This window comes from Diceros bicornis, chromosome 19 (assembly GCF_020826845.1).
Source record: "Diceros bicornis minor isolate mBicDic1 chromosome 19, mDicBic1.mat.cur, whole genome shotgun sequence".
In the NCBI taxonomy this organism is placed as follows: Eukaryota; Metazoa; Chordata; class Mammalia; order Perissodactyla; family Rhinocerotidae; genus Diceros; species Diceros bicornis.
Genome location: NC_080758.1, coordinates 43,345,490 through 43,359,236, shown reverse-complemented (window position 1 = coordinate 43,359,236; position 13,747 = coordinate 43,345,490). Strand labels below are relative to the sequence as shown.

General features: G+C 40.4%; 1 protein-coding gene across 9 annotated transcripts in view; it reads left to right on the top strand.

Moving 5' to 3' along the window:
- KIF16B (kinesin family member 16B) overlaps positions 1-13,747 on the top strand; it is a 290,451-nt gene that overhangs the window by 199,650 nt on the left and 77,054 nt on the right. For 6 of the 9 annotated variants that reach the window (XM_058563260.1, XM_058563259.1, XM_058563258.1 and 3 more), the window contains exons 21-22: positions 1,321-1,417; positions 2,139-2,189. In XM_058563260.1, coding sequence (XP_058419243.1) covers positions 1,321-1,417; positions 2,139-2,189 — 148 coding nt within the window. Of the gene's footprint in view, positions 1-1,320; positions 1,418-2,138; positions 2,190-3,567; positions 6,300-11,990; positions 12,651-13,747 lie in introns of those variants that run through there. The other 3 variants (XM_058563263.1, XM_058563256.1, XM_058563254.1) reach the window with 3 other exon arrangements.

Here is a 13,747-nt window from a genome sequence, read left to right as displayed (position 1 = left end):
TCTGTGCCATGAGGACATTTCAAATTGGACAATCCTAAGGCCTGGGTTTTAGGAGATAGGTATTTGGATATCAAAATGCACTCCGAAGAGCATGAGCCTCTGTAGCCCTTTAAATCTAGGCCTGCATGTTCTGTGGGGCTAGTTTAAAATTTAAGTAAAAGTCCAGGGAGGTGATTCATTTGTAAGTGACCTTGGCTCAGGTTTAGTTCCACATGATTTTATTTTCAATTCTGAAAGATAAATACTGTACTTTATTGCCCTAACTCTATTATTCTGGGCTATTTTACCTAAAATTTTAATCTCTTTACCTAGCATTTCAGAAAATCGTTTAGCCATGGTCAGTAGTACAGAAATGCTTATAGGCTTATGCATGTACTTAGAAAGATGAAACTAGATTTTTTTTTTTTTTAGTGTGCTAAAATGTAGATATGCTAAACAGATCATTTTAACTAATCTATCTAATCAGTGTCTAGAACTGGGGGAGGGAGAGCCTAGAACTGAGTAAGACTTCCATTTGGGCAGTCTGAGCCACTAGAAAGATTTTAGATGGAACTCAAATTCTCTAGTCTCCCTGTTTCCTCTGGGTGGATGGTTGTGTTTCATAGATTTCACCTGCGTAGTATAGGGTACCAGATATTCAGTTGACAACTGCTTCAAAAGTCAACTGTTTCTGGCTTCCACTGTCTTGGCCCTGTGCCAGGAATTTTGGAAGGTAGAGACCTTGAAAATCTGGTCTCTCCCAGTCAGGTGCAGGTAACCCAGTTGGAGAGACAAGACAGAGTAAGAACAATGCAAGACATTGTCCCATTGGAATAGTGAAGATTCGTAGAGAGTGCGTCCACTATTTCTTTTTTTTTCTTTTAATCTTCTTAAATGACTTTGTGATTGAGAAATAACTATCACTGTTTTCTGTGTGAGGAAACCAAGGCTCAGAGGGTGAAGTATTGGGTCTCGAAGTCCGAGACCTCTGGGGTGAGGCTGTGGAGCCTTCTGAAAACAGTGCCTGTGATTCTCCCCTACCCTGCAGCAGGGGTTCCGTTAAGGACACTCAGGAGACTGTTGGATGGGATCACTTAGTCTCCTTTCAGTTCCTAGGATGCTGTGATTCATCGAGTTCTCTCTTGTTTGGGGAAGACATAGATAGTGAACACATGGTACTGGATTTCTTAGAAAGTAGAAAAATGTGTAAGGTCCCGAATTGTTGTTATGTTTGTCATTTAGAATGAGGGAGTTCCCTGTTATGAAGGGCATAGTGAAAAAGGATCTCAAATGCCCTGTGTGGTTAGAAGTGTTCAAGGACCCCGTCTCCATTGTTTCCAGGATCAATGCGTACATTGAAGAAGAAGTCCAAAGACGTCTTCAGGATTTGCATCGTGTGATTGGCAGTGACAGCAGTACATCTGCAGATCTGATGAAGGTGAGTGAAGGAGCTGATTGAATTCATTCATTCATTTTTACTATGACCTTTCAGTAAGTTATTGGGGGGCTGCTTTTATTACTGTTTCTCAATGAGAAAATTAAGGTATGAAATGGTCTAGAGAAAATAAATATTGCTTGGGTGGAGCTTAACAGTTTATAAATAGTGTCAATTCAAGAGTGACTTTAAAATTTTGTACTTGTAGGGGAAAGTCTTGAGTGACTACAAAGTCTTCTAAAATGCTTTATTTACTTTGATTTATAAAAATTCTACATGTAATATTTTTGTTTTCTCCAAAAATACAACCAATTTCCTTAAATATTTAATTTGCTTAATAAGTTATCCCAAGTAGAACTATAATTTTGCTTTTGAGAAGGTACATATTTGCAACAAGTTGATTTTTATCAAAATAAAGGCATTTCATTTCTACCTGCAAATTAAGAAGTATCTTAAGGAAATCTTGCATTTAATATTTTTAGAATCTTAAAATTAGACATAAATGGTTCAGTTCTCTTACAGGCAGATGGATCAATAGAGTAATATTTACCTTGGGAATATAAATTCTGTAGAAGGGTTGTCATTGTTGAATGACAAGTATGTTACTTTAGAATTTTGTTCCCATAAATATTTCTAATCAAATCAGTTTTTCCCCCCTCTGTGAACATGCTATATTATATTATATCCCTCTATTAATAGAGAGGGCTTTTTATTTTCTTTTCAGGATGATGAGAAACTTCACAATGGCGCCATTCAACGTAAACTAAAATATGAGGTAGGTAATGATTTTTCAGATTGAGAGGGTCATGTTAAATTATGGCATGCTTGTGTGATTAAAGTTTCTTAATGTTTAGTTGCGTAATTAGAATTTTGAAGTCCCGGTGAGATTAATGGCTAACAGGGAAGGCAAGCTATTATATGGACTTAAAATTAAATGGAATCCTGCAGGTTGAAAACAGCTTTAACTTTATTTGAATGGCATGTGGCTGTGGTGGAGGCCCTTTGCCCAGTTTTTCATTCCTAACAGTATCCTTTCCTTTGGTCTGCATTTAAAAGGCAGAATTATGTAATCAGAATCAGATATGGGGTTTGGAAATGAAACCAAATACTTCTTGATGATTTAAAAACCCTGCTCGTTTTGTAGACTGTGCTTTGGCAGTAGTATAAAGGAAATACTCTTGGTTGATTAGCTAATTTCTCTGGTGGATTGTCAAACCAAGGTTTATTTGAACATACGAATTGTAAGATTTTAGTTGTATTTTTCTCCACTGAGGGACTTGTCCTTCTCATACATTCCTAAATTAAAAACAAAAAGCAAAACTACTAGGTGGTAGAAATCTCACAGATGGTATCCATACATTACTGAACAGAGAGCCAGAGGTGAAAGGTGAGTATTCCACGGTGGGCTTCACTGACTTTGGCCGTCGCCATGCCTTCCATTCCAGTCATCCAGTAATGACGTTATCTTCCTCTGGACATCCATCTCCTTAGCAGATAACCCCACGAAGAGTAGGACGTTGCCTTTCATTTCTTTGTGTCCACAGTGCCTGGCCTACAGCAGGCTTGGAGTAAGCCTTTCATGGTGCCAGTTTGTAGATACAGTAATGGTAGTCTGACCAGGGCAGATAAAATTAAGGATTCCCATGAAATGAACTAAGAGGCAAGAAAAACACGACTCGATTGGAATACTTGTCAATTTCTTTTGGCCTTGCCATCTGATTTTCATTAAGTATGCCCTGATTACTTTTACATTTTGGACATATGATCATGGACTTATTTTCACAACTAAACTGACCTTTTGAAAATTGCATCAAAGGTCTTAGGATTTATTTCAGAGTCAATGAAATCTTAGACCAAGAAATGGATACTGTGGATCAATTCTATACAATGTATTTCTATCAAAATACTCGGCAATTTATAAGATATATAATATGGAAATTGATGTTCTATGTGTGAATCAGATCATCTATTCTTAAATCATGTATCAATCAATATGAGTGCCTTAGGCTTTCGCTTTAACCCCTGAATTAATCCACACAATGAACCAATGACTGCAAGAATCTTCACATGCAAGAGAATTGCAAAAGGTCCTACCCCATCCCCATTTCAACTGTTTTTGACATCTTGAACAGAAAAGGTATCTTGCCCCGCAGCTGCCCGGAGATGTCACTGACACTTCTAGCAGAGAAGAGAAGAAGGAGGTGGATCAGAACAACTACCAGAGTCATCCAAGGACACAGAACATCTCAGGCCCTACAGTGCCCTGCTCAGCATCACAAGAGAGAACCCACCAGGAAAGGGATCAGCCCTCAGTACACGAGGTGTTGAGGAACAGTGATCATCCTGAGCACACAGGTGGTTTTCAAGTAAAAGGTTTCAATCTGCCTAAAATCTCTTTTCTTAGCGAAGGCAACACCAGTGATGCAGAACATTTGCAGGGTAAGTCAGAAAACTTCAGTGAGCTGATGACTCATAAAGATGAACACAGTTTGGGCATTGAGTCCGGCTGGACTTTGCTGCAACATACGTCCCAAGAAGTGTCTGTAAATAGTGGAAGCAAGCAGACCAGGCAAAGCGAGTTACTCTGCTTTGTTCTCTCTGAAAGTGTTTCTAGCAAGGAGAGTGTATCTGACAGAGTTCCCCAGAGTGCACCAGCATCGAAGTTTTGTAAGGAGCAGCAAGCTGAGAAAGAGTTAGCTGCTACAAAAGTTAGCTCTCCAGAGTCACTGAGTAGTATCAGGACAGAAAGAAACAGAGGATTGGGATATTTTTACCACAGGTTCTCAGACCTTTATAAAGATACCAGCAGTCACCTGCTACAGGCTGGCACAAAGGTGATCAGCCAAGCCAGGCATATGGGGAGCCTGTGTGACCCCAGCGGGATCACCTCCCATATGATGACATTCGTCAGAAGAATGCCATTTCTGAAACACTTGCCCCTGGACATACCCTTGAAGTCACACACGGTGTCATCAGAATCTCATTTTCTTCCCCAGGAAGCTCAGGTTGGCATCAGCAGCGAAGAGGCCGGGGCCATTAGGCCAGCAAGGAGCATCGTGCCTTACAGAGCACCAGGCCTTACTGCTGCCTCCACAGCCACCGAGTTACCAGCTTCCTCACCCAGCTCGGTTTTCCGCCTGGAATACAAAGATAGAGGGAGCTCTGCGTTTAAGCAGACCCTTGTGCAGTTCCCAGACCACATGCTGGAACTCCAAGAGTGCCCTTTAAAAGACCTTCTTGAGTACGTGGCTTGTCCCCTACCAGAACTTTTGGGTGACATGAATGAAATCAAAGGCGTTTATTGGCTTGCTGTTGCTAACTGCACAGAGCCTGACCCCCAGCCGGCGTGTTTGCTCCTGTTTCGTTCCGCTTTATATGCTTTGGTTCTGTCAGATAACGATCCAGGCTCCTTGGGCATTTTTCATACTCTCCCTCTCTCTGGACTACAGGAGATACAAATCGGCTTTGGCGGACAGAGCCTTCGATTCCTGGGCTCTGCAGAGAGTCTCCTGCTTACCGTGTTTAGTTACAACAAAAACCTCTGTCAACAGATATGCCGTGACCTCCTGTGTGTCCTGATGCCTGAGTCTGATGCTGCTGCCTACACTAATCATCCTCTGCTCCAACAAGATCTAGTCCAGCTTTCTCTTGATTGGAAAGCCGAAATCCCTGATGTAGTTTTGGCAAACGGAGTTCGGTTGTCATCCAAATTCCAGAATACCTTGGTTGACATGATTTACTTTCTTCATGGAAATATGGAAGTCAACATTCCCTCTCTGTCAGAGGTTCAGTTATTGCTCTACACAACGGTCAGAGTCGAGGGTGACTCTGACCAAGACCACTGCCAGTCGCTAGTCCTTCTGAACACCCACATTGCACTTGTGAGGGAAGATCGAGTGTTCCATCCTCACACTCGGTCTCTCAACACACCTCCTCCACGAACACAATTTGATGTGATCAAATGCCGTGCTTTAAGTGAATTCAGGTGCATTGTTGTTCCAGCGAAACCATTATCGACAGTCGAACTTGTCTTCTTACAAAAACTCAAACTTCCACCAGATTCAAGAAATAGTCCGCCTGAGCGCTCTGAAGAAGCCCAGAAGGTCCAGTTGTTCACCAGCCCATTGTCTCGTCAGGGCAGTCAGAATGTGGCACCTGAGGTCTGGAAGCTGACCCTCAACTCTCAGGATGAGGCTCAGTGGCTAATCTCGCATTTAACAAGGCTTTAGGGAGGAGGCCTGTAAAAATACTGTGCGTATTTTTTGAGATCTTTAATAAGATGAACATGAAAACCGTCAAGGACTATGAATATCTCAGTATAGCTAATTGATTTGAAACTGGAAAAATGCAGCCCTCTAAAATTAAAAATGTGAATATTTTAAATATCTACAGTAAAAAAAACAGCTGAAAGCAGAGCAATGATAAAATATCTTTATCACCTTCTTGATTCATTTTCTTGAAACTCAGCCTTGTAAATTTGGGCCCGCCTCATTATATGTGAGATGATTAAAGCATTTCTGATTGTGTTTGGCGTCATGTCGACTTATAGCACGGTGGCTTGGAGTCTGTCTGTGCCTGCTGGATTCCGGCTAATTTGTGCTGCCTGAAAAAGGGCCCGATCTGGCAGTGACCGTCATTGACATCCTCCCTTTTAGCGGTGACTGGGACAGCTCTGTAGCAGAGCACATTAGTGATGCATCAGGCTTCCTGGAAGGACCCAGGGATTTGAAATGCCCTCCTCTCACTCTAATACATGGAATGGAGACAGCCCTGCGTGCCCTGCAGTGTCTTCTTCCTCAGTTAATTGCCTTTTCCTTCCTCCTTTCAGACTTCGTGACTGTTCCTTTCCGGCATATGTGATTTCAGCTCGTTACTTGGTTTATTTTTGACTACCCTTCCCCCTATGCCACATGCCCTCACATGTGAATTCTTTCTCTGAGTTCTTGTACTTCTCTCCTAGAAAGGCTCTTCATCCCCAAGTCTGACTTTTCTAACGGCTTCTTTATGTTGTCTTAACCGATGTAGGGTCACCTCAGAAAGCAGTCAGCACTTTTCCCTGGGTGCCCGCCCTCTTGCCTCTCATCTAACCCGTCACTGATAACCTCTGACCGAGGTGTTCGAGATGAGCTCATGCCCATTGGCTCACGTAGGTCTTCTCTCTTCACGAAGCGCCATCTGGTAGTCAGTCGCTCACCTTCTCTGTATGAGGCTTAAAACTGTGCTCTTCAGAATCTCTCGCTCCTCTGATTGACTCTTTCCTTTTTATCCACCTCTGTTCAGCATTCCTATAAGGAATCAGATTACACATTTTATTTTTTAATTTCGTCTGGCCCTGCGTTTCTCTGCCAGTGTTCTCCTGTCTCCCGGCTATGTGTGTTCTACTAAATCCCAAAGTCTCGGAAGGAAGGAGTCAACCTTTTTATTGCTCCATCCATTCTCCTTCCGTTCCCAGCCAGGATTTTGCTTGGCTCTTAGTAGCTACTCATCGAGTGTTGTATGCAGTTGAGCAAGTCAGTGATTCTGTTAAACCATTTATTTTAGTCCCAGTGTGAAGGAGTCATTTTCTACTCTGGTCAAATCTTTGAATAATGTACAAAATAAATGTTGTAGCCCCCTCTTCGTTTCTGTTCCTAATCTATGATAGAGACAGTGTCAAAGCTTACCCCGTCTAGCAGCATACTGTCTTCCCATGGCCAGGAAGTACAGATCTTCCCTCTTCCCCCATCAGAGCTAATAACAAGCTACTTAACTTGTTCTACATTTTCATCATTAATTTTCCTCGACCCAGGTTCTGAGGAAGTGAACAGGGAAAGGCAGGAAACTGGAGGACGTGTTAGGACCCACACACTGGTGGCCACGGCCTTGTTTGCGGTGGCCAAGGGGAGGCTTTTTGTCTTTTTGAGGCAATAGGATTCAAATGTTTTTAGGTGGAGTCTGTTTTTGTAACTTCCACAACACCCCCCCCACACACACAAACACACACACACACACACACTCAGACACACGTACACAGCCTATTGCCTTGTATGTGAAGGCTTTTGAATCTGTGATGCGAACATCATTAAAATTAGTTAGCTTGTCACATTCCTAGCTGGTAGATCTCCTACGGTGGAAAAAATTTTTCAAATCAACCATGATAGTCTTCTAATGTCTTAATAAATTCTCCTAATTTATTTTCATTTTTTTCACTTTTCAACTAATATAGTTTGCATTACCTTTTTTTTAAATTGTCCTAATGAGTATTTTCTCATATATCCTTGATAAGAAGAACAGAATTAATGATCATGAAGAGCAGAGAGAGTAGAATTTAAGATACCAGCAGAGAGATGCTATGGTTTGAAAGAAAACAATACATAAGTAGGACAAATTTTTAATAAAGAATGATATATATTAAACAGACAGACTTGCTTGTCCTCACAGGTAAAAAAGCATAATTCTCCTGTGTTATAAATTTTGGTCTTTAATATTGTTTATAGATGGAGCATGCAGCAAATACAAGCATTGCATAAAAATCATGTTATTCATTATAACCTCGTCAGTCTACTTTATGATCCAAGTAGATCACAATGAGGATTACATTCAGATCGCACCACATAAGAGAAGCAGCCTCCAGCAATTCAAATTTTACGTGCCACTTCTCTCACCTAAGGATACTTTTTACCTTGAGATCAAATATGGTCTGATGTGAGAATTTGATTTACTATCCATGAAGTAAGTATTAAGGTTGTCATAACTGCCTATAGAAGCCAGGGGAGTAGTGTTTGTGCCGTTATCCACAGTAGTTTCAATCCTAGCAGCCCCCACCTGGCCCCACTGGCTCATTCTTCGCAAGTTCTGAGCCCATGACACTATTGTGGTGGAGCAGGTATGAGACTCTCAGCATCCAGCCTAACGTAACATCTTCTCAGTTGTAATGAGTTCCTGCATCCAAAAAACATTAGGTTCACACATACTTTGTTATGTGGCGTTTTGCATTGTTGTAGTCTGAGCATAAAGACTTACATTGTGGGGCCTATTAATGCGTTCTAGGCAATACCTCTTTGAGTACTTTGGCAACAGTGATTTCATCTGAATTTGATTAAAATCTATTGTACTCACAGCTGCCTGTTTTGCAGACTTGTGGTTGGCAGGGTGAATTTACTTAGTCGTCTTTGAAAAACATTTCAGAACAGTTCGTCGTCCCGTTCTTATTACTTCAAAAAATGTATGTGCATTCTTTGGAGAGAATACTTAGGCCTTCCAGCAGTAGTAATTACAATAATTTTTATTTACATTCTTTTTCCTAGGTGAGTTCACGTTTTGAATGATAAATAGATTAGAGCACTTTTATTAATGTTTCTCTGATGGCCAAGCAGTCTTATTGGGTAGACCAGTTTCTAGTGAGGTCATTTTGTTAATTTAGTTACATAGCCTCCAGCGTGCATCTTAGACAATTCCACTTCATTGCTTAAAATATCTTTGTGACGGATGTTATGTCAGTCAGCTATTGCCAGATATCAAACAACGCACAAAATTTCAGTGGTATATGAAAACAAAAAAGCCATTTGTTTCTCCTTGATGGGTTATAAGTAGGTTGAGGTTGTGCTGTAGGCTTCAGGTCATCTGCCCCTCACTAGGGTTGGTCTGCACCACATGTCTCATTTTGGGGTCTGTCCTGAAGGAGCAGTGGCCATCATGATGATGACAGAAGCACAAAAAGGCAGCCATGCATTGTGTCTGCTAACATTCCACTGGCTAACTCAAGTCACATGTCCAAGTCCAAAGTCAAGGGGCAAGGGAGTAACTCCATCCACCAAGAAGCCATGGCAAGACTATGGATATCTACTCCTCCTCTTCCTCCTCCTCCTCCCACTACAGGGGAGAGAAGAATTGGGACCAATAATTCAAACTACTACAGATGCATTCTGTCAGGCTTCCCAGAGTTCTATTGAAGGTAAAATTTGGATAAAACTTGTAGGACTTCTCCCTAATGGAAGTATTCAGGTACTGGGAAGAACATATGTCATAGGACCTTTAAAGTTACTAGTTCAACTTGCTTTCCAATTCAATCTTTGCTTGACACCTCTGTGGATGGGCTGGTCACTGTCTACTTCTGAGGCAGTTGTTTCATTGGGACCTGCTCTCATTGTTAGACCATCCTTTCGATAATCTTCCTTGTGATATCCATCTGCAGAATATGTCTGTCCATACAGAAGGGCACACTTCTGTAGCAGAATAGAACAAGTCTATTCCACAATCTGTATTATACTCACCCCTTCAAAGAAGACAGTTATCTCTCACCTCCTCTGATTTTTCTTCTTTACCTCCAACACCCTTCACTCCCTCTGCTGTTTCTTACACAACAGTTTCCAAACCACCACCATCCAATCTCTTGTTAAGGATGCATCCTTGTAATTTTTTAAAGCCTCCTTTATAAGGAATAGAAATGAATATTCCAGTTGGTGAGAAGGAAAGAGATTCTATTAAAAATCACTCCTTTCGCTCTTTTAAAAAATATCTGGTTAAAATCTTTTGTTGCTGAAGTTGCAGTGGATTACAGTGATAACAGTCCCAACCACCCTTATACTGTGGTTTACAGTGTATAGAGTTCTTTCCCACGTATTGTTCCTTTTGAGCCCCACAGTGATCCTCCTGCAATGGAGAAATTGTCGTCATTTATCTCCATTTCATATTTGGGAATTTAACTCAGAAGGGATCACTTGATTCAGAATTAGAACTCAAACTCAGACCTTCTCCCTCCAGAACATATGTTCTTCCCACAATGCTAAACTCACCTCCTAGTCATGGTTCTTCTTGACATTGTCTGGCTAAATTTTTAATTGATTTTTTTTTTCATCGAAATGAATATTTGGAAGAATTGTTAAGTTGATTCTTTTCTGACTTGTAAGATTTTTCTTGGAATTTCTCGATGTTAAAGATTATTTCTCTTTTTATGAGTTTTGTTTTTGGTATTTTTCCTAAGAATTGCCTTACAAATTTCTTGGCAATTCCATTATTTTCTTGTATGGACCTTGTCTCTCCTTTTTACTCTCTGCATATTTAGCTCCTATAGAAGAAAAGCCTGGGTAGAATCATAGTGTGGATGTGGTACAGATAACCTTGTATGCTCACTGTTGCTCCTTTATTTGGAAAGTTAAACACTATGCTGTATGAAAACCTGATAAAGAGAATTCCCCACCCCCCTTTAGTTTCTCCCCAACCTTAGAATTCAGCACAGTTTGAATCAAATCTAGGGCTGAGCATAAATCAGGGAGTGAAGATGTGTGGCATTTTTCGTGGTTAACCAAAGATGTTGTAGACCTAGAGGGGAGAACACTTGATTGTCCCTCCTAGGGATCCTAAACTGTCTATGGTCATATTGGTGATGAGAGCCACTTAGCAATTGTTGCCATGTTCTCAGCCAGTCATACTAGACCTGTTAGGCTTTTTGTAAATCATCCACTTAATGTTGAGTTATCCAGTGACAATGACCATCAAAGAGACTAGTCTTTCATGATGTAGAGAAAGATGGTGACATTTTTAATAGTTTCAAGTTGAAATATTCATCAGACATCCAGTATTTCCAAACCTCGAAACAATGTTGATCAACTCAGATCTATATGGATGAAATAATCTATTCCAGTAAGAATCACAGGTTGGGAACGTTTTCTAAACCTTTTGGATTTACCCTAAGACCACTAAACTCAGGATATTTCACAAGCATCTATGTCCAACACAGTTTGTCATTTTCTGGGTTATTTATCCCTACTGATATATATCAAAACCAAAAAGATAACTTCTTTATTTGAAAACCCTTATTTCTGTTTCCTGATGTGAGTATTCTAAACTCACTTTCAAGTGAGATAAGGTTAGTGTTGTTTCTTCAAGTCAGGCTGTTAAGTCCTGACCTTAACAGGGATGGTCATGGTATGTACCTGTAGCGTGTGTGGCCACATGTCTTAGCAAAATCTAACTCAGCTGTATGTACTAAGTCTTCAAAGATAGCGTGGTATTAGCAGAAGTTCCCTTCACAGGTGAATATAAACATGTCTTGGCTCTTTACCATATTCATAATTTGCACTTGCTCATACACATTACCTTTATTCCCTGTTTCTTATAACATGGCTCATATTTGAGAATGTAATAAATTTTTCTCATCTGTGCCCCAGACCCCTGTTTGCAAACTGCTGGCTCGTAGTAGGTGCTTGACACGTGGAAGTTCTAATTAGAACTGTCACTATGGAGTGTGTGGTTGAAAAAAGGAGAGATTAGAAATATATGCTATGCTAGGAACAGAGAAAGGACAGTTAATTTTTTTCTTTTAAATTGGATAAAAACCCAGGTTTGCTTGCATTTTAGAAGCAAAGCTTGGATATTTGGCTCTAGGAGATCAGCCAGCAGTCCTTAGGTCTGACCTTGTCATAGTTAAAGCATATACTGAATTCAACCATCTGGTACATAATTAGAGTGTTTAGGGGGAAATGTTGATGACTCCCTGTAGAATTGGTCCATTCCGTGCCCTCTGCAGTTCCGACAGTGATCTGAGTGCATGTTAATGCCACTTCCTATTAATTTCCTTAATTTGCCCTTTTTGAAGGAGACAGCCTGAGTTTGAAGAGAAGATTCTCATCTGAATAATCAGGATGTGGCCTGTGTTCTGCCTGCTTCTTTTGGTTGAGGACCCGACTATAGTGTTTCCCCAACAATGGAAAATAGAGTATTTGTTGACACGGGATATTATTTCATTTAAAGCTATCAGAAAAATATTTCTTTTTATCTTATTTTAAAAGATATTTATTATCTACAGAAGGTAATCCAAGTTACTAATTGTGTACTTTTCCTTGACCTTTTATTTCTAAATAACCACTCCACAGTGCATTTAAAATTCCTCAAAATGTCCTACGTGATTATGCATGCCAGATCTGCTCTGCTGTAAGACGTGCTTCTGAACGTGCAGGCTTCCTTGTTTTTTTTACCTCTTTCTACAGTGTACCACCAACTTCCTCTTCTGTCGAAGAATCTTCTTTGCCACATATAGAGAAACTGTGACTGATTCCAAAATAAATAATTCCATAGAAATTAAAAGCTTCCATAAATAATAGGATATAATATGATATAGCACACGTTTACTTGTCTAGCATAAAACTCAAGATATTCAAAATGTAGCTACTTTCAAATAAAAAATAAATTTAGGAGGCATTTATGTTAGTTTTCCTTCCTGCCCAATGTAAACGTAGTATAAGAGAATGTCCGGAACCTTTCACACTGTATTCTGAGAATTCTGCATTTCTCATCAAATTGATTTCAAAAACTAATTTCTAAAAATTACATTGCAGCAATGATTTGATGGAAGCACATACTTGTTTGATTTTTCTATTTATACTTTTGTCAGATGTCTTCAGATCCCTGGCTTATTTTTCAGTTGTTCATTTCTGCAGTTGTTTATTTCTCTATACTCGTAAATATTTAGTTACTATGAAATCAGTGAGCTTGAAGTAAACTATGGCCACAGATGATAGCGGGGGACTCTGACAACATTTCTAGTCCCCAAGATCAAAATAATGAAGGGAAATATCCTTCTCAGCAGAGGATTCAGTGACACTCACTCTCTGGTCCTGATCAGGGCGGTGCACTTGTGTCCCACCTGGAACCATTTCTTGAGTTGTAGGTGCTGGCGTGTAAGGGGCTGTCCTAGATTTAGGTGAGCTACGTAAATATTATCAGATCCAGTTCCTTCCAGATAACTGGTCCCTACTTAATTCATATACCCAGTTAAGTTATCGAAGGCAGGGATTTTTTTTTTTGGCAGGATCTATGAGCCTGAGCTTCGAGCAATTTTCTTTTCATTAGCAATTGATTTCACAATTTTACATTCTTAGACAATTTCTCAGTTTTAAAATGCCTGTGTAGTTACCAGATTCTCAGTTACATTCTTATCCCACTTGAAAGCTGACTTTTTATAAAAAAAGAAAGTTAGAGTAGCATTTGCTAACTGTAGAATATAATCCATCTAGAGTGGAAAAACCAAATCTTGATACAAAACTTAATGCAGCTGGAAAAAATTAAAGGCCTTACAAATTACATATACTTTGTAAAAGTTGCATTGTATTCCCAGGACCCGGCCCTGTGCATGGCGCGTGGTGCGCAATAAAAGATACCAATGTTTGATTGTGTGTCCTAGGGGTGCCCATAAGAAAAGGCATTTAGAAAGTTAAGATTAAGTCTCCAGGGCCGGCCCGGTGGCTTGTAGTGGTTAAGTGCGTGCGCTCCGCTACTGGTGGCCCGAGTTCGGATCCCGCGCGTGCACCGATGCACCACTTCTCTGGCCATGCTGAGGCCGCGTCCCACATGCAG